The following is a 24,971-nucleotide window of genomic DNA, read 5'->3' on the forward strand; positions in this document are numbered from 1 at the left end:
AGAAACAAGCTTTGATGACCCTTCAGCCTCTTTTCAAACCTGCTTTAGAAGAGCCAAAGATATTTATCTAACTGTTAGCATTTAGCAAATTCTACAACCAGGATAGCTGCCTGTAACTTCAACCTGTTCCATCTGTTTTCTCAAACAATCTTTAGAAACAAAGAGGACTTGTAGGTTACAGTGACAAGTTATTGTACATGTAAGCCACCAGTCAACTTTCTATTTCCGTTATTCCACTGTTTCATTTTGTAGGATCTTGTGGCAGACATTGTAGCCAAAGAAAACAAAGAGAAGAGTTCCCCTAAACCGTACAAGGAACGTGAAATCGAAACCACGCAACCCAAGCCCAGTGGGCGACGAATGGTCATTCAAGAGGTTGAAGGTGACAGCGATAGTGAAGAAGAAGAGGACGCTGGGAAAGGTCAGGGGTCACTTGTCAACGGTACAGGATCACAAAATTCTGACGAGGGCGGAGCAGACGGAGGGCATGGCAATGGCGAAGCTGACGGGAGTTCCTCGCCGACCGTTGCCACTGTAACTCAAGACCAAGAGAGCAGCCAGGCCCCAGTTACCTCTCTTCCGTCCAGCAATGGCAACCCCAAGGCAGAGCAAAGCAATGATGGCCAAGCTGTCGTGGCGACGCTGCCTGAGCCCACGCCCATCCCTTCCCGACCCCTGCCCGATGATGTCATCGCACTGAAGGATTTTGGGAATGAGCTGTTCAAGGCAGGACAGTATGGTGAAGCCATGCAGAAGTATTCCTTAGCCATCACCAAAATTCTCCCAGGTAAGAGTTTGACGAAAGTCAATGGTTACCAAACACACGCTCCACAAATGAGACCGAGATTAATGCAGTCTATTTAAGAAATTTTAACATCCCCAAATACCTGCAGATTAGAAATATGCTCTCAAAAGTGCTAATTGCATTATTTGTCGACCTGTTTGTTGTAAGTGAATGAATTGATGGAGTTTGCTCGTCGTATTTTGCATCAAATGTCACGTGGTAAATAACTGAAGTGCATTTGACTATCCTTGTTACAGTGTTCATTTTGGAGACAGCAGTGTTGAAATCTGTGGTTCTGTAATTAACTGCTGGTCGTTATAAATTGAACAGAGAATCAATCATATCAAGATTTGAGTGTTTCCATGAGAAAGTTCCTCAACAGCCTGCATAGACATGCATGCTTCTACAGTGAAATGACCCATCAAAAGACTTCATAACTGAGGCTTGTTGGGGGGAAATGCAAACTTAAACAGGTGGTAACGTGACATTTAACCTTTGGGGTACCTCAGAACCTATAAAAGTTTCATCATAAACCTCCAAATAAAGCTTGAGTTACAGCATGCTAAATTTCACATTTTTCCGTTACATATATCAAATGTTTGACCTCCTAACAGATAAGGAATCCTTCCCGAATGCTCTGGCGTCGCTGTACAACAACCGCGCTGCCTGTAAGTCCAAGACGGGCCACCTGAAGGAAACGATATCGGATTGTGACTCGGCGCTAGAGATCCAGCCTTACAGCGTCAAAGCCATGCTTCGCAGAGGGGCAGCTTACGAGGCACTGGAGAAGTTGGTTGAAAGTCTTTCCTTGGGAACTGTCAAAACGTTGTGTTAGGGTTGAGGCTTTCTTTAAGGCAGTTTTAAACGATGGCCAAAGTCTAGGCTAAACGCACATTTTTTAAACCACTCTCTACGCAGTGCAGCGGGGAACTTTGTACTTACCAGCTGTTCAGGAGTGTAGCCAGAGTTTTGCTTTTCGGTGGTTTGTACTGGGTTTAGTCAGGCTTGCGCACCACTAAATGAACAGTCTTGGGTTTCTCCAAAGTGCTCCAACAAGGTCAAGAAGTCACACATTGAAATGACACAATGAATCTGAATGGTTGAAGGCAAGACACATCTGAACACATATGTGGGTAATTCCGGAAATTAGGGGTTCATTTTTCGTGTGTCGCTGTCACATCTGACCCAAGTCCAAAACCCGTTTTCTATTTTCCAAGAGTGATGAATTAATGCACATTACCTGCCAAACAAATAGTAATAGTTTGAAATCAATTCCGGTAATGTTTCACTTTATGATGTCATACTTTTGGACCCTAATTTCTGGAATTACCCCAATCTTGCCTTTTTCACAGGACTTGAACCGATTTGCCACCGCACAATTTTTTTTGAAGTACATACACTTACAACAGTGCCAACTTTCCTTTGCAATGCTCGACTGAGCTGCCACATTTTCATATTGTGTTGTGGTATACCTCCTGAAGTAACCAGCTCGGCAGGTTGGATACTTGGGCCAGGCCTAAGTAATTATGAGGAATTTGACTCAAAATCCTTTTTTTTCAGGGAAGGTCAGAGCAATACAATGACCTGTAGTCCTTCTACAACATTGCTGTCAATATCTTGCACAAGCAGGTTTCATTTGTGGAGGATGCGAGAGTAGGTTTGATGAGTGAATGTGTTTTCTTCCATCCACAGGTATCGTCACGCCTATGTTGACTATCAATCCGCTATGAAATTGGACACTACCAACCAGTCAGCGCAGACAGGAGCCACAAGGTGAGCGGAGATCTGCTTCAAGATCTCTCCGTGTTCAATTCTTGTATGTTTTTTTTGTCAGTGACATCACTGTTCTGAAATTTGATCCCGGACAGCTAAGCTTGAGTGCCTCTTATGTAAATATTGTAACATCATTGTAACAAAATCGCTGAGAGTGGGACATTTTTAAATAGTTGATCCTGCAGAAAATTGGAATTAAATAGGAAATGGGTTTACTTTTTCCAAGTATTGATAAACCCCAGAAATTGACCTCCACTTTAATATTCGACTTTGAACTGCCAGAATTGGAAAGAGCAGAATATGACTATACAGTCATACTGTCGTAATAGGTCACATTTGAAGGCCGAGTTGTACAAATAGTGTTGTTATATAATGTGATATTATATTATATTATATTATTAGATTAAGTAAATTTTTAACTGACTGTAAGTGTGTGGGGTTTTGTTTTAGAATGATGAAAATCCTGTCGGATCAAGATGGTCCCAAGTGGCGGGAGAAGCTTCCCTCCACCCCCACTGTGCTGGGTTTGTCCCTCCCACCCCCTTCCCTGACCACCATGGCTCCTAGCAACACCAGCATTCCCAACGTCACCTCCACCACCAATGCAACCAGCCAGCCGGCCATGGCCACCGGCCCTGGCCAGCCCCAGTCCGGACTCAAGAGTCAAGATGTCAAAGGCGAAAAAGCCAAGGCGAAACCGGGCGTCGGAGACCAACCCGCCAAGGCCCAGGGTTCCAAAGGGAATGTGAGCAGAGGGCCTGATGGGCCGTCCGAAAAGGTCGAAGTTGGATCAGGGGTCAAGGACAAGAGTGACCCGATGTCAGTCACTGACCCTAAGCTGAGCAAGGAGGATAACTTCTTGAAGCTGAAAACCGAGGGGAATGCCCTAGTTCAACAGGTGAGTACATATCAAGCAGTGAGTAGAACACATTAGAGTGTACCGGTATGTGCGAGCTTATACATGTATGGCGTTGTGGATCATTCTTGTATCACTTCGTATTGATTATTTGTATAGGGGAACTATGCCAAAGCAGCAGATTTTTATACAGCCTGTATTGCCTTGGACCCCAACCAGATCGTCAGCTACACCAACCGTGCACTGTGCTTCATCAAGCTACTCAAGGTATGACAGTCTCTGATGTTTACATGGAAATCTCGTCAAGTAAACTTTGCTTTGGGTTGATGTAGATGTTCATGGTCAATTTTTGCTTTTTTTCCATGAAAATGTGGAACTCGCTGTAAAACTGTTTACAGCCTTATCCAGGTTGGACTTGACCACAGAACCTCCTGTGTTTTAATAGTCTAAATACCTTACCCACTGAACGTTGGCCGGCTAGCTGGTTGTAAACCCTTATACAAAGGACTTGAGGAAATAATGACTCCCGTTGGAATATCTGAAATTATTTAATTTCTGTACTTGGTTTTGCCATGGACCAATGCAGTCTCAGGAAGTATCTTAGGAAAAAACTTTAAACTTACCAAAGTTGGTGGAGTCACCATGGCAACCAAGTCCTCACTACTTTGGCCTTGCATGGGAGTGGTAGGTGTGTTGGTAACAGAAGCTGAAGCTAAGTTAAATGCTAACTGTTTCTCACGTATTAACACGGTTGTATCAAGCAAGTGTTCCCTTCTCTTGGACATCAGGGAAATGAAGCAGAGGCCGACTGCACCAGAGCATTGGAGCTGGACGAGAATAACATAAAAGCTTTGTACAGGAGAGCTTTGGCCAGAAAGGTACACATAATTGTTTGACGCCATGTCTGAATGTTGCGGCTGCGGTTGGCAATTACATGTGCCCCTGTGGAAGCCACTTGCTAGTGGCTGCTTCCAATGCCCATAAACAAGTGCAGTCCTTCGTTTTAAAGGAGCGCGGTCACGCAGGCGCTCCTACCGCGCTCCTCAACACTCCTTAAGGAGCGTAAAAAATCGCGCTCCTAAAGAAATGTAAGGGCACTTCACAAATAAACGATATGACAAACACAGTGAATAACATCACCAACAAAGGACTGTGATTTGTTTGTAACTTACAATTTCACATTTATCCCGCTTTCATTCACTTTCCTACTTAGGCCTATAATTAATATATTACGAATATATTACGATCATCGCTTCGCGAGTGCGGCCAGCCAGCCCTCACGCAGATGAAGCATGCACACTGCACATATGCTGGCACGTGCATGTATGTTGCGGGCAGTTTCGCTGTACGTGGTACAATCGGTTACGTGGTTTTATTGGTCAGTATTGGTTTTCAGTGACAAGAGAGCCAATCAGTATCGATCTTCTTTACGGGGCGCCTGAGCAGAAAGTGCGGTGTGCCGTGAGCTTTTGGTGGTCATGAAAATGTTGCTTTGTGTATACCTACATATATGCAGCGTGTGCGCTCATTGAATTCGCGCAGGAAATCCCCCCCAGCGTGTCAGACCATAATCATACGTAAACATCGTCATGTTCGCATGTGCATTCCTGCCTTTTTGGCTGACGTTTTCCTATTTTGATTTAGGTGGATTTGTTACCGTCTGCATCAACTGAACACAGTTGAAGTGCAATTTCAACTTTCAAATCCCCTTCAGGTTTTTTTATTTGTGAAAGAAATGCTCAAATCAGGAGGAAAAAGGTTCACTTCCACTTTTATTTAAATAAAAGGGACACACGCGTGACGTAGAACTGTGTTGAATAGTTGGTTGAAACTTATGTATAACTTCAGTTCCTCAGGCCTAAATAGTGTATGTTTAATTCGCAAGTATAAAAATTCTGGTTCAAATAAAACAAGCACTGAGATGATGTATGTATTGTAGATCCGTTTTTAACTGAACCAGAACTAAATTCATTTTAAAAATTGCCCCAAGAACATTATAAAACCATCAGAGAAAAGTGGAAACAACATAGACCCCCAGGGTACAAACAATTATTTGATCTCATTTCCTCTCCTTTTAATTGGTTTACTTTAAGGAGAGCGATTTGCTCTTCTGAGAGATTTGAGGAGAGCTCTCCTGGAGTTTCTTAAAATGAAGGGCTGCAAGTGTGTTAACCCTAGTCACAGCTGGTTCCTTCAGACACTGTCGTTGTTGAAACCCTGCGTATAATACAGGCAAATGTGAAAGATGAATCAGTCTGTGTCGGAAAATTTCCTGAATGAATAAATACATGTCCTTACTATAGACACGTGATAGATGTGACTTCACTTTGTCGCTCTCCTGACGAGCTGAAATTTGAAAATACTGTACCATTGGTAATCAACAGAGCTTTATTCTTACTCAGGAAGGAACAATGCGTGAGACATGGCAGCTGCGATGTGATCCTAGCTTTGGCTGCACAGTTGAAACAGTCTGAGTGTTGTGAATGATTTGAATTCGGCTCTTTGTACACAAGCGCCAACTTAGAGGTGTCTTGTTATATCAATTCAGTTGAACAAAGGCAGGCAGCTCCAAGATGGCTGCCTTGCTAAGTGTTTCTTTGCCCTTCTTTCAAATCTAGGGTTGGTCGCTGTCCTTAGCTTCACCTTGAACTTCCACATCAAGTTTCAAAGCCTACTGTTGAACCAAATGAAAATATACTGCCGACTTTGGCATTACATCAGAACCACTTGTAAATGTTTCTGCACCAGATAATGGTGTTGCATTTTGCAGCCAGAGGGTTTCAACTCAAACAAATAAATAATATCCAAGGTCAAAGCTACAAATCTGTAATAGCAAACCTTTGAATACCCAGTTAACTCTGTTCTCATTTTCACTTGTCGTGACTCGAAACAACCATCAGAAGCTTTTTACAGAGTAGTGGCTGGTTCTTCTCTGCAGATGCTGAACAAGTACAGTGACGGAGCGCGCGACCTGACAAGCTTGCTCAAGATCGAGCCGAATAATGCCTCAGCTAAGAAGGAACTGGAGCTAGTGAAAGAGCTGTGGCGACAGGTAAGTCACCATCCCCATAGTCAAATTACAGTGTGAAGTCAGGGGACAAGATCATGCAGCTGCTAAACGCTGAAGAAAATCGGGTTACAAGCTCAGAATATGTGTAATGTATGCCGCTTGTGGGTGGTTCCCTGCTGATTTGCGCGTAGCACTTAAATTTGCTGAGCAGCGGAGCACAGATCAGCAGCTGTGTGAATTTAGATCTTTATTTTATAACTTCACCCAGCAGAGCCTATTAAATACGTTTAGTTGCTAATTTGTAGAGTTTAGGGCTAGCAAGGTACGTGTAATAAGATCACATGACAATATTGGGCTTTCTAAGAAACATAAACAGCAGCATCTGATCGTACCAAAAGACAAGATCTTGCTTCTATATTTCTTAGTTGGAGACTGGTTTGTTGAAGTTAAATTTAAGGGCCACTGCTCTTAATTATTACAGGTGACTTTTCAGGTTAAAAGTTTAACTTTTGGAATCTGGGAATCACACATTTCTATTGAGCCTAGGAATTTTACTCAATATTTCTTACCTTCGGAACACTGCATTTAAGTAACAGTAAAGAGAATTTTTTATTTATGACGTGCTGAAAAATTTCAGGAACTGAAAAATAACCAGCAGAAGGCTGCTGCAAAGCCAAAGCAAGCTACCAAGCCCCCTCCGGGTCAAGCCAAGTCAGAGGTCAAACCCTCTGAGGTCAATTCCACCGATGTCAAACCTACTGAGACCAAAGCAGCTGAGACCAAGCCACCAAAGGTCAAACCTGAGGTCAATGCAGCCGAGGTCAAGCCCGCCGGGGACAAACCCACCGAGGTCAAGCCTGCAGAGGTCAAAACAGGAAAAGGCAAATCCTCCGAGGTTAAACAGAAGGAGGCCAAGCCAGCCGAGGTCAAGCAGGAGGTCAAACCTACTGAGACCAAAGCAGCTGAGACCAAGCCACCAAAGGTCAAACCTGAGGTCAGTGCAGCTGAGGTCAAGCCCAACAGTGACAAACCCACTGAGGTCAAGCCAGCAGAGGTCAAAGGAGGAAAGGGCAAATCCTCGGAGGTTAAACAGGAGGTTAAGCCAGCCGAGGTCAAGCAGGATGTCAAACCCGCTGAGGTCAAACCCACAGGGGTCAAACCTGCAGAGGTCAAACAAGCCGAGGTCAAATCGGGAGAGGTCAAACCGGCCCAGACCAAATCAGAGAAGAAGAAGAAGAGGGGGAAACGCATGCAGATCCAGGAGGTTGAAGGCAGCAGTGAGGATGAGGTCAGAATACTTCTTTTTTAGCCCTTGTCCAAATCACCTGGCTATGGCCATCTGGTTGCAATTAGCTTCCATAGGGGCATGCATATTTTACAGGCACAGCCATAACTTTTGGACGCAGCTGCAGGCCTCATCTTAACTAATTGGCTATGACTGCCAAATGTGTACACCTATGGAAGCCACTGGCTATACCTGTGTCGATCTCAGCCACAGCCACATGATCGAGACACAGCCTTAGACTCAAACCTGACTTTTTGCATCTGGTTGCAAATTTTGGCCCGAAGAAAATCCACAGTGTTTCTTGCCAGAGGTGGTTTGAAACCGGAAATACTTGTCATGCCTGGAATGAAATAATACACAATTTGACTTGGGCATGTACTTTTCTTGAATTAAAAAATATCAATATAATTTTCAATTGCTCCTCAGTTCTGATTTTCTATTGACATTCAAGTGCCATTGTTCAATTATAATATCATTTCTCAAGATGTTGTTATATCTCCCCTCCCAAAGAAAAACTGCCGAGGTTTAACTATTTTGTCACAGTTTGGGGCAGTTCGTTGAATGATATCGGTTTGGGGTAATGAAGGAGGTTGCCACTTTGAAAAGAAATCCGTCTTATTGAGAGAAATAATTGGATCCAGTTCCTCCACATTTCTCAGACACACAAGCAGTCCTGTTAGGAGCTGCAACTTACTGTTCACTGATCCTATTACCAAAATACTCACGTAGCTCAGGGTTGAAATTACAAAGTTTTGCTAAATTGTTAGTTGTATCAAAGTTTTAAAGTATATCTTATGTGGCATTGTAATTGGTTTGATTTTTTGTTTTGCAGAAAGATGGCAGAAAGTCCAGCCCCAAAACCAACGAGAAGCCAGGCGCAAAAGACAAGAAGGGCAGCAAGACACCAAAAGAGACAGGGAACCAGAAGGGTGAAAAGACCCCAGAGGGTGAGGACAACAAGATAACCGTGCCCAAGCTGTCCAAGGTATGTATAACGCCGTTTGGTGTTACCTCCAAAACTGTAACTCCCTAGGCCTGCAGTGGTTGGCTTGACTTGCAGTCTGCTTGGCAAGAAAATACTTTCAGCCCTCAGGAATTTGGGTCATTCTATAAATTTGGAGCCCAGTTTTTTCCTGTGCCAGTTACAACTTGCGTATGATTTTTTGAAGTTCAGAACTCATTCTTTAATTTCCAAGAATGAATAAGTACTACAAATTACCTGCCACTCAAATAAAAATAGAAATAAATTTCTGTGAAATATCTTCCGTCAAATTATACAGGCTCGGTGTAACAGGGACGGAAATGTCACACATCCGACCCCAAATTTATAGAATGACCCATTTCATACTAATGACTGGATTTTTTAGAGAGACCAGACAAACACTGTAGATCTGTTTTGCTTGGGGGCCCTTGAGCTTCGACAGACTTTGACATCAAAGTGTATTTTCAGACTGATTTTTAACCCAATCCTTAGGAACTTTTATTTTGTGTTGTCTTGCATGCAAAGCAACCACACAATTAAAAAAATGCTCATGCACATAACGTGTACAGTGCAGCAGAGTATGATACCCATAGTGTTGTCATATTGATACCACATTAGTCTGTTTTTGGCTCCTGACTACCTCACAACACAGACTTACTAACAGTAAACAGCCAAATTGTGTGTCTGTATGTGCAACCATGCAACAACATGAAAGGGACAGCAGTGGATCGTTTAACTTTTCCCTATTCTGCCGAACTGATTTATTTCTTTCTGAGATCAATATGCTTTGTGTCAACAGTTTATTCAGTAAACGTTCACTTTAACTGACATTCATATTGAACTATTAAAAGGAAAAATTCAAGCAAAAATGCACAGATATCGAAGCATTTCAGTGAGTTCACAGTTTCAAAGTTTATGCAATCTGTAGCTTCAAGGCGAAATGTGCGAATACTACATAGCTGTTACCGTATTATGAAGTTTGAATTACGATTGAAAGGATGCACTTCAAAAACACTGAGAAAAAGTGGACAATACACTATTCATTATTTTAGGATATACACTCAACTTACTTATTTCACATTATCCTTTCAAAGTGCAAAAAGTTATCACATATACCACTCGGTGCTGTAAACACATCAATTAAGATAAATATATTTACATTCTAAACTACATCACAAAATGACGACTTCGAAATGAGTATAGATTACTTCTAAATTTTTAAAAGCTTAATATTCCTAATCATAGAATTTTTACTTCATTGCTGTTTCCTAAAGACAGATACCGTGTCTGAGATTGAAAACAATTTCTTGGTCTCCTTCCCCCCGTTGACATTTTTTTCACCAGTATTTTCTCAATTGAGAAAACTGGACGTGCGCTCAATGTGCAATACTTTGGCTGGTACTGGCAACCTGTAGTCTCCTTTATTCTTGATAGTACACATACATGTAGTGTCCACATATACTACTTAGCCTTGGCCTAATTGGTTACCCGTGCATAGTTAAGGCCCCTGCCCCCTGACTCTAATCGACAGAAGCACAATAGTTTCCAATGCAATGATCAATACTGTTTCCCAGGCAACAGCAGGTTACACCCTCTGATCATTTTCTTTCTATCCTTGTGGAGAAGGGCAATTAGCTTCACCTCATTTATGGCAGTCTGTGGGTGGCAGTGTGTTGATAATTGTTAAATGTACCATAACCGGCCCTTAAGAAGATAAGATTTTTTTCCCCTCACTAAAGTATTTCTGATAAAGAAACAAGCATTTTTCAAAAAGATCCCGGACACTGTAGTTCATATGCCCGAAGAAACCTGTATTCAACAGTGCTCCACCACCATTGTTTACAGCGTTGACGCTAAGCTGCATGTACATGTAATAAGCGACCAACAATGGGGAAAAAAATGGCTATATTTAATTTACCATTCACAATGTTATTAAGCATTGTTTGCTCAGTGTTTTCTTAAAATTTGCAAGAAATTGCTTAGAAAAACCTACATGTTTTTATAATTGACAACTTTTCAATACATGATGTACTCGCAAGTGAAAAAAAGGGAATTAGTCAATTTTTGATAACAAACCACAAAATTTAATATGTGCTAAATCATTATCATACAAAATGCATACCAATATATTTTTACCAGTATTTATATGTTCTTGCATCCTACACATACTTAAAATTACTAACATGCACACTTTTCACGACAGAAAGTCAAGGAGCAGGAAAGGTTAAATTGAAAGTTCCAGCAACAATTCTTTTCTTACCTCTTTGTCTGAAAACATGTTGTTTTTAACCAGTTGGCACCGGCAAGTACACCATGGTTACGCTTACATTTTCACTTGTATGAAACTCCATATTGACACATCAACAGAACAAAAGATTTGGCTTGTCATAAAAAAAAATTTCCGCCAATTTCCTCTCTTGAGTGGCTATATTGCTGCCCTTGATTAAGCAGACAGTTGTTTTCACGTTAGGACTTTTTAAAGCACGTCATACATACCGGTACAACAAGCCCTTTTAAAAATGTGTAGTCAGGCGTTCATTGATGGTGTGGTTTTTTTATTCATTTTTTGGTATTTTGCACATGAATGCGTATCGATGACTGCATGCTTTATCATCCCACCTGAGTGTTTGGTCGTTTAAATAAGTACAGTCCTGATTGCCGCGAAAGTCATTTGGCTCTTCAACGTCCCATTCAGTAAATCCGTTGCGATTTCCATCGGTCCAGAAAAAGTTTCCCTCTGACAGCACGTCATTGTACCCAATCCAAAAGTCCTGCAGGTCAACCGACTGGGCATAGCGGAATGCAAACTGGTTTTCGGCACTGTCAGAAATGGACACCAGATGAGCCAGTTTCGAGAGGTCTGAGCAGATCCCTTCTGCTTCCGTAAATGTCTTTCTCTCAGGCTTGTAAAGGTAGCAGTGATTTCTGAAGGCCAGCCACGGTGGGGGGCAGCTTCGAGATTGTTGAGTACATGTCATGTTGCTGCATGATACGTTGAACACCAGAGACAGCAAAATACCGGACAAGAGAATCATTATTTGCCGTGAATCTCTTTCCAATGAATACACAACCGATCACCTTTTCAGCCAGCGTTGTTTACCCGCAAAAGTTATCCACAAAAAGATCAGTGTCTGGTAGACATTCCAGTGGGCAGCAGCAAACTTGAACTTCAATTGAAGATGTGAAAGAAATACTGGTAGATGCGGTTGGAAAGCACCAGGCTTTGTCTTGTCGTAAGGGAAAAGATAACGTGAAGTGGCAGAAAAAGGAGAATGATCACCCTGTGTGTGAAACTCAGACACCTCCACAGAAGTCAGCAACTTGCTGAACAAACCACCCAGCTGGGAATCGTTTTAGATGTGAAGTGTAGGCATTCAGTATCCTCAACACAGGTAGCAGTCTCGGGATCTTGTTCAGCTGTTGTGTTTGTAATTACTGCACTGTACGGCTCGCGTCAAGAGTGTGCAGTTTGCTTGAAATCTCACTGAGTATTAGTGACTAGCCAGAATATGTTGTGATGACTCACGTGACCGGCACAGACTGATGTTTATGCATGAAGCAATTTACATGTACATGTATCCCTAGACACGTATGCAACGTACTCATGCATGTGTGCATGCACTGTTTTCCTCTGTCATATCACAGATATTAGAAGTTGTTAGGACTCTCTAGTGACTCACATAATGAGGTTTGTTGGTAGAGATAGTGGCTAAAAACAGTAAAAATAGGTGCAAAGTGGCTGGCTTAAAAATTCTGGACCATGTACGTTCGGTGTGTGCATAATGTACATGTACATTCATGTACACTGTAATTGGCCTGCTAGCAATGTGTGTGGATGTTTAAGTGGCTGCTAAACTAAACTCTCCCTACAGAATTGAGCCCATTTGAACTTACTAGCTATGTTGCAGAAGATTGGGAAAAGTTCAAACAAGGCTTCCTGTTGTTTATACATGTAGATGTAGATGCAATGGGGGCATCAAAGAAGACCCAGTTAAACGGCAAATGTTGATCCTGCTGCATGTTATCGGTGAGCCAGCCCTTGACATTCAAATGGGATTAAGAAGATGACACTGAGGGGGAAAGCAGGCGCTCGGCAAAAGTACGGTAATTGCCAAGCTGGAGAAAAACTGCAGCCTCGGCGCTGGAGAGATTTCACTTCAATAACTGTTGCCGGCAACCTGGGGAAAGCATTACTGTGTGCATGTACATGTACCTCACTAGACTTGAAACACAGTAGAAAGCATGAATGTGTCCCACTACTGGCCGGTCAAGCCACAAATTGTACCGGTTCCTAAAGGAAATCTGCATTCCCGATTGCCGAGAAATGGCCCTTAGCAACAAAAATGGCCCTTAGCAACAAGCTGGTGATAAAGCGATCCTTCATGTACCTGTCAAATTAGAAACTTGGGAAGAGGTGAGCATATTTCTGGAGTCAGACTTCAACTGGCTGAAGAAGAAAGCCACATCTGTGACCAGCCATAGATCACTTACAGCCACAGAGAGATAAAGTTAGGGCTTGTCAAAATACTGTGCAGACCTGCTTAAGCAGTTAAGGAATCCCGAAACATCTATGATGCAAATTACCTACTACCACTGTCATACATGTAGTATTGACCCAAGTACTGGCAGACCACTGTGAGGGTTTCATCATCGGCATGTTGTGTGTATGAACTACAAGACTACTCGTAGCCTAGTGGCTTGGAGAGTGAATGCCAATTTCTTGCATCATTTGATGGACAGTTTAAGATTGTATCTCTCAAGATTGATTTTTCAGGAATGTTTAAAAAAAATTAAAGTCTTTTTATCGTAAATTCCTGTCTGATCATGGCATCATTAGCCTTAATTTTCTGATGTATGCATGAAGGTCATCGTGTCTGGCAGTATTCAAGCAATCACTTCCATCCCATCTCTAATCTGTTTTCCTATAGATCTGTTTTCCTATAGATCTGTTTTCCTATAGATCTGTTTTCCTATAGATCTGTTTTCCTATAGATCTGTTTTCCTATAGATCTGTTTTCCTATAGATCTGTTTTCCTATAGATCTGTTTTCCTATAGATCTGTTTTCCTATAGATCTGTTTTCCTTCTTTTTTCATCTGTCCCATTTTTCAGGGCAAGGAGGCAAGCACTCCTCTTGTTCCCCCCTCAACAGCCGTGATGTTGTACTTGGTCTGGTACCAAGTAGTGCGTAGGGATTTCAACCAGTGTACATGTACTCTGTCTATGATCAGGAAACATCATGTAGAGCGTACTGAAGCAGTTCTGCTGTTGTTTTGTTTTTATCTTTATGTTTTTTCTCAACAACATGATTGTCTGCTTTGTCCAGTTTCACAAAGAATGGATTACAGTTAAATCAGAGGTAGCTTGTCCTTATATTATTTAAAACTGGCAGAGATCAGCTACATACATGCAGATAATTTAAGAAACAACCGTCTTGGTTGAAATCTCAAGCAAGTGTGTCTTGATATTCCTTCTACCCAACGTGTACAAGCAACTCAAGCACTCATGGAAAAGTGGTTGAGGGTAATTTGCAGACTTCACATTCTGAGAACCACACCTGTGGCTTGACATGATGTGATCTGCTGTCTTCTTGCATGCACATCTTTCGTAGGAATTCACGTTCTGCACAGACATCAAACTGCCAGGTCTCCTTACACAATTTCTGGAGGGGATTTTGAGCAGTATAAACCCTTAAGCTGCCTGTCACAATTCCTTCTGCATATACTTCATTGGTTGCATTGGTCACCCATGGTGACTGTCAGACTGTTGGAAGGCACTGCCCAAACTGAAAGGAACCGACAAAGTACTCAAGGGCTCTGACTAACATGTTTCCCTCATTAAGTGGAAAACCTGACTCTATGTGTACACGTATGCAAAAGGCTCATTAATTTGTGGTGGTTGCCATGAGGCAAGTGTCTTTTCTCTGGCGTTGCAGATGGGCTGCACTTGCTCTCGCTCCCAAACTTTTAATGTGTAACACAAATTGCAGTGTATTTTTTGTGCTGTGGTTAGCTGTGGTTTCAAAACCGTCCTAATAACTACTGTGGACTTCTTATGCCACACTTTTCTGGAAACCATCAAGGTGTATACTTTTGTTATATTCCTACTTAATGGGTGTAGAAACGTTCCAAGAACTCTGAGATGGGTTCAGCCATTTCCGGCCTACTTGTGTATGCCTTTAATGAAACACAATAGCCATTATTGCCCTCAAAGGCATCCATTTATACCCTCTGGGTGGTGAGAGGCAAATAGGGGTAAAGTGAATTGCCTAAGGTCACCAAATATACCAAACCAGCTGCTGGATTTGAGCCTCCAGCCAGCACATTGAGAGGCTTTCATTTAACATATCTAAACTCTCATTTTTTAGCATGAGACATACACATGCACTGGGTACATTGCTTTGACATTTGTCATGTTTGTACTGACAAAGGTGATATCTCTTGCATTCTTTTTAATCAAGCCGACAGCCTATGAATTTCTGCAGGCGTGGACTTCTCTGAAGCGCCACCGAAGCATGTTTGCCTACGCCGAGCTGCTGAAGCAGATTTCCCCCGATGAATTACCAAATGGTATGGCAACAGGTTTTGATTGGCATTTGGATATTTGTTTTGCTTGTTAAGTTTCATCAGGAAATCTGGCATTTATGAGTACATGTAGCACCAGGATCTGGTAACACCCTGTGAAAGTGAGACACGGGAACCCTGATAATCAGAAAAGTGGCACACTCTCCAAACTTCAAGGAAAAAAAAAATTGAAAAAGGACACATGAAAAATCAAATCAAATTGCCTATTCTGTCTTGCCAGATATACAATATACTCATGAAAATTGACATCTTGTTTCAGAGTTGCATTTAGCCTTATAGTCTTTTGAAAATTTCCTGAGAAAATAAAATTTCTTCAAATTCTTCTTTTTCAATGTCTGAAAACTTCCAAAGGAATTTGTAAATTTGGTAACTGGTACTCAGCTCCAAAATTTGGAACTAGTTCCAAACACAAACAGTGGGGGTGCTCGGGTACAGAGAACACGGTTCTGAGGTGCAGCGGTAGATGTTATTGTTAACCTGACCCTACCCAGATTTTCAAAATCTACACTGTACTTTGAGGCTTTTGGAAGATTTGTTGGGATTGTGGAAGGTGTCAAGCCCAGCCACTGTTACTCTACATGTACATGAAGGCTTAGTTGAAGAACAGAGAATTTGGCATTGGTTTCCTGCTCAGTGGAGGATTTCAAAGGATTCAGAAAAGTTCAGAGCAGGAATGCCTGGGAGTTAGATTGAACACTCCAAAAGTAACATTTGTCAAGATCCAGGTAATGAACTAGTTAGATCATTAACATGTTGGTGTGATGATGTGCGGAAGAACTGTGCGTGCGTGTTACTGGTACAGTGGTGCCACCACCCTGTGCTTGTGTGATTCTGGTTACCAGTTTCATAATTCAGAACAACATGGTTGTATTCATTTTGCAGTGTTGACCAACAAACTGGATGGCGACATGCTGGTCAGTATTGTGAAGGCTGTCTGTGAACATCTTGTGGAGTCAGGTAAATGCATATCTCTCATTAACAAGATTCTTGAGGAGAATCTCAAACTTGAGGAAACCTAAAACATAACGATGTCACGCTTTGTTTGCACGTGTGCTTTCCTATGGGAGTTTGATTGATGGCGTCTCATGAGGCATAGGAAAGCGCACATGATGCCATTCTGTTGCAGGCCTGTTGAATGTCGGATCAGTGACAAACTTTTTAAAGATATGTTATAAATGTACACGTATGTCCTGTAATTCTCTGAAGCACTGGTTCTTCTCCATAAAGTGCCACTTTCAGTGATCTTGGCTATGTTAATTTGAATTTATCAATATTCATGAGTGAATGAGTGATGTCATATGATGCCCGGACATTTGGATGCTACGTGTACATCTGTATAGGTACTGTACAAAATTGTTACATGTAGATATGGCAAGTTTCCAGAGGCTTTCCTCTTTTGTTGTCTCTTAATTTCTTTTATTTTGTTAATTTAGAAATGGAAGTCAGTCCCTTAACTTATACACCTCCTTCATGTAATTGGTTCATTAATCATTCAGAAAACAATCTTCAGCTTGTAAAATGAGTGACTTATATGACGTCACTGTAGCACCGTCAATAGACGTCAGCCAAGGGCAGGAAAGCTACACACTTCTTTAAAAATGTCACACTTATAAACTTGAAAGCAGGAAAGGTGCGGAGCAGAGCACGGATGCCCTGCTCGAAATAGGTTTCCAAGTGGCACTGGTTTAGTAGCCCCTGGAAGGATTAAAATGGAAACAATCTTTGCACTCTTTCTACAGATGGGGATCTGAGTTACGGCTTGCTGGCTAACCTGCCCAAGGTGGAGAGGTTCAAGGCAGTGGTTCTCTTCCTGTCCACTGGTGACAAGAAACGTAAGTCAGGCAAGCGTTTCTTCAAACCTTGTCCTCATCCAAATGTTAACCAAGTTCAATGGGATGAGATCATATACAGACTCGAGAATAGGGGTATCTTGACCGTGTCATAGCATTTGCACACTTTCATTATCTCTCTAGATTTGGGAGAGATGTTTAAAGTTACAGTCAGTAATTTGCAGTTTACCCAAAATGGAAGTGATAAAATTAGTGTTGAAAAGCACACTTAGATTAAGGATGGTTACGTGAGTAAAGTACCTGTGAAATTCTTTCTGATAAGTTGTTGTGTTGAAGAAAAAAGCTCATTTCAAACCAAAAGTCTAAAGACACATTTTTGGAAACGTGCCAATAAAAGCATGTGCAAGTATTGACATGACCTACGTGAGTGTGGTATAATTTGTTGGTTCCGTGTGTGATGTGTCCCACTGCGTCCCAAACACTGGATTCAGGTGCAATCCAAAACATAACTCAGCAACTTTTGATATGAAATCGAAGTCCTAGAATATATTGTTTATAACGAATGTACAGTATTCAGTGAGCTAAAACTTCATCAGGTTTGTCTAAGGCACCCTTGATCAGATTTTGAGTCATTTTGTTGCCTCAAAGGAACATGATGCACAGATGACAAATGACGGACTTTACCTTTAAAGAGCAATCTACTGCTTGAGGTGACACAAACTGAAGCAGATGACATGAGACTTTTGTCCCTCCTTCTGTCTATTTCTAGGCTTACGGAGCACGTTGAAGAAGCTCGGTTCCAGGAAGACTGAGGCTTACAAAGAGATGGACCTCCAAAACTTGAAACAACTCTACTCCCTGTAAAGGCGGCATGCGTGCAGTAAATAATCAGGATATGACATCATCTATAGCAGTCCAAAATACAAAGCTAACGCTTTCTAAAATGTCTATCCCCTCTGTCGCTTTGAGTCTTGTTCGTTCTTCTTGAGAACCAACAAAACTAAACCCTGACCAATTGTGCTTCACCTTTACCCCTAGGTTGGTTGTATGAAAAACTATTTTAAAGTTGGAGAATTGGGGACTGTGAAGAATATACGTGACTGCGTCTTCGCGAGTAGTGGTGTGCGTTTGTGAGTAGCACAAGAACTAGTGAAACAAATATTGGTACCCAGGTACCCAACGCCTGAAGAAAAAAAACAGAAAGAGAAAAGGAAATATGAAAATTCATTCAAATTGCCAATTCTGTCTTAGCCAATATGCTCTTCAATACCCTCCTCATGTTAACCTCAAGTAAGTTTTGCTTTCCACGTAGCCTGATTTCTAGTTGAAAATGTTTGCACATAAACCGTCCTTTTTCCTTTGAAAAGTTACTAAGTAATTTAAATGGGTAGTCAGGGGTACCAGGTTCCGTATTTTGGAACTAGTTCCCAACATCAGTAGGGTATTTGGGTCCTATTGACAGCCCTGTTAGGGAGATGGGATAACTTTCTCGGGTTCTCTGTTTTGTGTGTCTAAGGTCATACTCTTGTATTCAACATGATGCTTATGCACAAATGCGTTAATTGAAAAGAAGAAATTCTTGTGAAACACAGGAATGCTGAAATATTTAACCATTCATGGCCCACAGAAATAATTTGTTAACCAAGTCATCGAAATCTGCCTGAATCAAATTTTGTTTGTTTGATTTTTGTTGAAAAAGGACTGGAATATAAATCCAATGTTATTGGTTTTACTTCAGAGAAGTGTCACTGTGGACGCAGTGAATGTGTAGAATTATGCCCACACATGGGCGTCAAAGTAACTTGAAAAATGTGTGGTTTTTGAAAGTGATTTTTATTCAGAAAAAGGGCCACTTTTTGTTTGGGCTTTGTTACTCCTTAAAGTGATGTAACCTCTCATATTCCTTGAATGAGATTGGAATCAATTAAAGAATGTGAAATCAATAAAATGCCAAGATGGCAAGATATGTTCTCAATTAACTTCCGTTGTATGAAGCTGTTACATCTCAACAGTGTAAGTAATCTGAAAGTACATGTACATGTACCCCTGTATATTGTTTTTAATTAGAAATGCAGCAATTTTACACAAAAGTACCTACATTCATGAATAAAGTCTGGAAGAGTCATTCCTACTTTTCTTGCATGCACCTTTACACAGACACTCCAACATTTATGGCACCTTTCCATATGGATGTTTTTTGGGTGCTTTGCACACATGATGTGTTCTCATGTTCTACTTTCACGGATACAAAAACCGACTCCATTAACACAACACGTTTGTGTTGCGTTCAGCCATCAAAATCACCGTGGAGCAATTTTGACGGATATGTAACGCTTGGTGCATGTGTTGATGCGCATATGGAAAGCACCTGGCTCCCATGCTGACAACATTTCACCACACCGGTCAGGTAACTTGTGTCTCTTTGTGATAGATTTCCAAATATATGTGAGGCAAAGATAAATGACCAACATTCTTGCAAGTTCATAAATCTATGTCCTTTTCTTTTATTTCAAATGTCAATGATGTTACATGGTCAATCAATCATGATTATATATCATTTACCCCATGGAACCGTTAAGACCTGCTTATAATTACATAAGGTCACCATCTACAAGATCAACATGTATGCACTATTAACATTTTGCTCTTGGGCTGTGCTTGAGAAGATGTGGAAAGATAAGGGGCTTGGACCACTTTCATGGAAATCTGCTTAGGTGCATCAAACAGTTGCCAAGCAAACTTGGGTCACCAGGCAAAATGCCTTGTGGTATTAAATGCTTGTGCTGGTTCCCTTCACATTTCTGCTGAGCATATAATACAATTTGCTAGGCACTGTTTCCACTGAGAAACTGCACCGAGTTGGGCCAAGGCTGGGATCACTGTTACACTTTATACTCGTCAGTGCATACTTGGGGCATGTGCAACAGAAACTGAGTTTGAAACCACATCCATGGTGAGCTGTATCAAAAACAGCAATGTGTCCCGCAGGTGATAACAGAACATCCAAATATAAGAACAAAAAGAGTAAAACACAAACCAAAAGAAAAAAAGGTGGCTCTAACTTCTAAAGAAGAAAAATTCAGACGTGCCATGACATGCATTCATTTAATTTACAATTGAAATGTTGGGTCAGAGGTTATGGTACTACCTCGTCTGGATGGTTACAGGTTCTAAGCACAACTTGATCAAAATAATCCAATTTTGAGGTATATCTTCAAAAAACAGTGATTTGACTGGCACACAACCTCACAACTTTGCATGGTCATTTATGTGTTAAGCTCTGTATACTGTACATCCTCCAAAACCAAAATTTACGTGCATTACTATACAGCTCATCAAAGAGATAGCGCAATGGATATTCCTTAGCAGTGCTGTAGTTGAATCCATGTAAGTCCTTTCACAAGACCAGTCATAGCCGATGGTGTTGCTGATGGGGGCAGTTCCTCCCCCCTACCTGGCTAAGCCACTGGTCACAACTAACAGGGTGAACAATGACAAAGAATGCTTTTGTCACAGTTCACTTGAAGAATTTGTGACTAGGCATAAAGACTTGAAGGAGTCATGATGGGCTTGCAGGAATTCTGTATTGGACTTCCCGTATCCTTCAGACAATCATTCAGCCTGACAAGTTATCAGAACCCATCGTTTTCTGCATCTGTTATAAACGTGATAAACTTGCTACCGACAGTTTTCCTCTCGGAATACAGTGAAATAAAGCATACATGAACAAAAAATAAATACAATGCATACTCTGAAAACACGAAACACAAAAGCTTAATCATGCACTCTGCTTAGCTGACTCTTTGTAATTATTGGTTTATAAATCCAAATTTAAAATATATACAGTATCACAAATGGCACTGGAGGCTTTCACTTTTTGTAGTATCCATGGAAACAGTTGTATTTAAAGCTAGTTTCTTGTGACACTTAATACATTAGATTTGCAGTTAACAAATGAAGATCAGTTTAAGAAGTTTCAAGAAAATTGGAAGATAAAATAGGAAAGTTTCCGGAAAATTGGAAATTCCAAACTTTTGAATAAGAAACCGTAAGGCGTCAACATTTAACCTGCATGTAAACATCTGTGTTTGTCGAATGACAGCCTTACGTGTCTTGTGTGTCAATGGTTGAAATACGTGCATTACAACAGGCCTGGAATTTCACAGAGTGCACGGCCTAAAGTTTTTAAAAGACTTGCTGGCCTGAAGTATACACGCAAAAGATGCAAGAGATTTCGTATTGGACAGTAACAATGGAAGAAATTGGGCTCCATGGCCCATCCTCACACGTTGGCTTTGTGTTTGGGTTTGGATCCACATTTAGCTTGGTTTATGAACTTTGAACCATTTGAAGGCTTTATCATGTTCAGACCAAATGGAAAGAGTCAGGGACCTGATCTGGGTTCTGCAGTCGAAGATGGAGATGAAACCACGATTTCTAAAATGGGCTGAGTATGAAAGCACATTCAGGCTTTATGCCAAGTAATGTTGAAACTGTATTACAAGTCATAGGAGAATCCATTTTTATACAAAGGGGGTGTCATGCCCCATTGTGACGGAGGGATTATCAGATGCCAGCACTCCAGTGTTACAAAATGATATTTAGAAGACCTGTAAAGGAAAAAAGGGGAAAAAAAGTAAATCATGTTTTGTTTAAGTAGAAAATGCTTAATCAGATCAGTTATAAAGAGGCTTTTTGAGGATGTCAAGTTCTGTTTTTGAATGAGTAAAATCATAAGAAGCAACTCCTTTCAACTTTTACGATCTTTTACTGCCAACAATAACAGGTTGTAAGGCATCCATCCGTCTAGATGTACAGTTAGAAATTATGGAATTTAACCAATAGAGGGTAGTTGTGCATGAGCACCCATACTGCTAACAGTGTGTTTTGGGAAGTTCAGTGCCCCGTGTACGTGCACGGGCCGCCTCAAATACTGTAGGCTCACCGTTGTTGCTTTGCCCGTTATTCAAAGGAAGAAGTTGTCATCATGCACTGACAGTTTGGAGTTCGGCTGGGAGGGGGCTTTTCGGGTGTTTACTCTCAAAGTGTTGCTTGTATGTCTTGGGATCTGGCATTTGGGTCTGTGGCAAATATTGAGAAGGGATTTTGTGATAAATGAAAAACATGACAGAAATGCTGGATAGTGGAACAGATGGCTGCGATGAGATAAAGAGTGTGCAGGTGCACAGGGGTGGATCTGAAGGGGGGACAGACACACACACCCTTTTTTCATCAAATAATAAATAAAAAAGAACAGAGAGAGGAAGGGAGAAGGGGGAAGGATTGGTCATACTGCCTGAAATGGCACCACAGAGTGCCTAGAATCCAATAATGCCCTGGAATTCCACTGTGAGGGCTTTGCACTATGCGTTCTTGGGCATTTTACCATTGCTATTTTAGTTCACACCCCCTTCTGGAAAATCCGGGATCACGTCTCCCCTTTGGGAAAATCCTGGATCTGCCCCTGGTGCGTGTAGCTGTCTTGGCAGTTATTGTAATGATCATAAAGAAGCTACATTGATCATGACAACAGTAAACAGTGATTTTACTGAGGACACTGGTAGTTGTGATGGTGACAAAACAATGGTGACACATGGTGAGGACAGTGCTGATGATTGATAATGCAGCAGGCTTTGGAGGGTGAACTTTTAATCTCTCCACTTTTCACTGTTTTAAACTGAAGTGAAGATTGACCAAAACAATATACATCCCTGTTTCCATTTATGCCTTGAGCACTGCCTCACATGTGAGTAAATGGCAAGTATTTATACGGACATCAAGGATATAATGGACATGAAGGAAACACTCCTTATGGGCCTTTCTTCGATATTCACATTGTGTCTGAACCAAATCAAGCAGTTTGAACCAAAAATTATGAGGATGGCATCAAGAAGGAATTATGCCCAAACTCTAGCAGGCCCAACTGTAATTGGGACAGGCCAAACTACATGTATAATGAGGGTAGGCCGAACTTTAGTTGGTTCTGATGCTGTCCTGGGATGTAACAGAATTGCTAACTTTCATCAGAATGTGCACAACATGTGCGGTGCCTTAATTATGATAGACCCCAGATGTGTCCTTGGAATGAGGGGGCTTTACAAACAGAGTCTCACAAGTGTAATGGCAATGGCGTCTTAGCTGGTGCCCTTACTTTGCAAATGGTGCATGTATAGGTGAGTGCTTTGGCGGCCGAGCCTTTTTGGCTGGTAGCCTTCTTCATTTTGGCCATCTTCTCTGCATTCTTTTGTTGGGACTGGATCTTCTGCTGGCCACGTGCCATGGTGATTGCCGGTAATCTCTACACCAGATGTTAGAAGGACTTGATCAGCTTATGCTGTAAATGATGACATATTAACTCTTCAAAGGAATCGGCCGAGAACAGGAAAACATCTGAAGTCATAATGTCTCCAAAATTGTCAATGAACGCTCCCCCAATATTTGCTTGATGGCATCTTTTCCGTCCCTACTTTAACAATGTTCTTGTGTTAAATTGAATAATAATCCTGGACGGTTTGTACACAGCAGGTGCACAAAAAAAAGTTGAAATTCAGGGTCAATATCTAAACCAAAAAAAGCTGAAAATACTGAAATACAACGCACAATCAGCCAAAGCCCAATTACCAGACATTATGTTGTTGACTTTCGGACTGAATGTTATCAGAGCCAAAGCCATTTAAATTGTGTACATACATGTTGTAGCATTCTATTGTATCATACATGTTCGTAATGTTACCGTCACTGACAAGGTTTTTACATCTAGGTATAGAGCTAATGTTTAAACACAAGAATAATTTTGCAGTTTGATATACATGTATTTAGACGTTTAGCTGCAATTCCTGAAAATGGAAAGAGTTCCGTATGGCGATGCCACTTGACACGTGATGGTCTGAAAAAGTCTCAATATTTTCTAAGTAAACCGAAAATGACTTGGTACAGTATTTTCCCTGTCCTTATCTGAACTTTTCTGGACACATTTTTCTGATGGCTAAAAAACAATCAACGTAGGCATGGTAGGAAATAATTACTGGCATCCACAGTGTAACGGGTCGGTTTGCCAGTGTTGTTGTCATATGCGTGATGGGTAATGCCATGCAAGGGGGGGTGGCAAGATGGCGTCCAAGGGTTGATCATTTGTGTAAATACACGCACAGGCCGTACTTGTCTGTAGGGTATTTCTGTTATGTTGTCAATTCACAATTTCTTTTATCTTGTACTCCAGTCTACATGTACATCATGGAGGAATTACTCCATGTGTCTACACAACCTGAACAAATATATGACGGAGAAACCGTTTTAATATATATGAAACTCTCTCCCCAGAAAAAAGTTGACAAGTGCTAAATTGTACAAAGTTATACCATGGAGGTAGGAAACCTCCATGGTTTTACCAACGTTAAATGATTTGATTGCACAATCACTTGTAATTCATCATTGACACACTCAATCACTATCGAGTCGAAGGTTGTTAAGAAACTTTCACAGATTAACAGAAATAACGAAATGTTGTAAATAAATTAAGGTTATGATAAAAAGATATCCAAAGTAACATATAAAGCATTCCTCAGTGAAAATGACTGTTCATTTCAACTTACCAAACGAAAAACCTGAGCAATATTCAATCAACCACCGCGTCTGAATTGTCTGCGAAGAAGTACGGACGCTCATGCTAGCTACACTTGACGAACAAAACAATGCGAAATAAAATATGCTCCATTAAAAATGTTGAAGCATGGATAGTTTAAAATCAGTTTCCTTTTTCATGTTGGTGTATGTACACCTTTTCGATGATACTAATGGCAAAAAGTTTCTAAGATGTATGCAATTTACTCAATTTCACTGTGTATTAAAAATTCTAATTGTGTCCGATTTGCGCATTCGTAAAATAATATGAAGCGCGCCACCACGAGA

At 41.1% G+C, this 24,971-nt stretch overlaps 2 protein-coding genes across 4 annotated transcripts in view; one reads left to right on the forward strand and one right to left on the reverse strand.

The window, feature by feature from the left end:
• The window catches only part of spag1 (sperm associated antigen 1), a 35,242-nt gene extending 16,200 nt beyond the window's left edge, over positions 1-19,042 (forward strand). For both annotated transcript variants that reach the window (XM_022227674.2, XM_022227675.2), the window contains exons 11-23: positions 253-787; positions 1,399-1,573; positions 2,477-2,557; positions 3,008-3,455; positions 3,573-3,680; positions 4,202-4,291; positions 6,352-6,465; positions 7,061-7,711; positions 8,541-8,693; positions 15,150-15,258; positions 16,156-16,230; positions 17,013-17,105; positions 17,833-19,042. In XM_022227674.2, coding sequence (XP_022083366.2) covers positions 253-787; positions 1,399-1,573; positions 2,477-2,557; positions 3,008-3,455; positions 3,573-3,680; positions 4,202-4,291; positions 6,352-6,465; positions 7,061-7,711; positions 8,541-8,693; positions 15,150-15,258; positions 16,156-16,230; positions 17,013-17,105; positions 17,833-17,927 — 2,727 coding nt within the window. In that variant the 3' untranslated portion in view covers positions 17,928-19,042. The remainder of the gene's footprint in view (positions 1-252; positions 788-1,398; positions 1,574-2,476; positions 2,558-3,007; positions 3,456-3,572; positions 3,681-4,201; positions 4,292-6,351; positions 6,466-7,060; positions 7,712-8,540; positions 8,694-15,149; positions 15,259-16,155; positions 16,231-17,012; positions 17,106-17,832) is intronic.
• A 505-nt stretch (positions 19,043-19,547) lies between these two features.
• Positions 19,548-24,923, reverse strand: LOC147799797 (transcriptional regulator ZNF706-like). Of its 2 annotated transcripts, none has more exons than XM_087148625.1 (4): positions 24,656-24,923; positions 23,215-23,361; positions 22,009-22,144; positions 19,548-21,673 (listed from the first exon to the last, which is right to left on the reverse strand). In XM_087148625.1, exons 2-3 carry the CDS (start codon positions 23,341-23,343, stop codon positions 22,049-22,051), a joined length of 225 nt encoding a protein of 74 aa, XP_087004751.1. In that variant the 5' UTR covers positions 23,344-23,361; positions 24,656-24,923; the 3' UTR covers positions 19,548-21,673; positions 22,009-22,048. The 2 variants fall into 2 exon arrangements, with proteins under 2 accessions (XP_087004751.1, XP_087004748.1); XM_087148622.1 differs by having other exon boundaries at positions 23,215-23,397; positions 24,656-24,919.
• Between the last annotated feature and the right edge of the window lie 48 nt (positions 24,924-24,971).

The sequence above is a fragment of the Acanthaster planci genome, linkage group LG02 (assembly GCF_054643075.1).
Source record: "Acanthaster planci isolate LZ-2023a linkage group LG02, COTS_SCS, whole genome shotgun sequence".
NCBI classification, from domain to species: Eukaryota; Metazoa; Echinodermata; class Asteroidea; order Valvatida; family Acanthasteridae; genus Acanthaster; species Acanthaster planci.

Bases quoted from the DNA above. Each gene is read 5' to 3' on its own strand.
- LOC147799797 (XM_087148625.1), bottom strand. From the start codon at position 23,343: ATGGCACGTGGCCAGCAGAAGATCCAGTCCCAACAAAAGAATGCAGAG. The intron at 22,145-23,214 runs GTAAGGGCACCA...TATTTGCCACAG, and splicing joins ATACATGCACCATTTGCAAA to ACCCAAATGCCAGATCCCAA.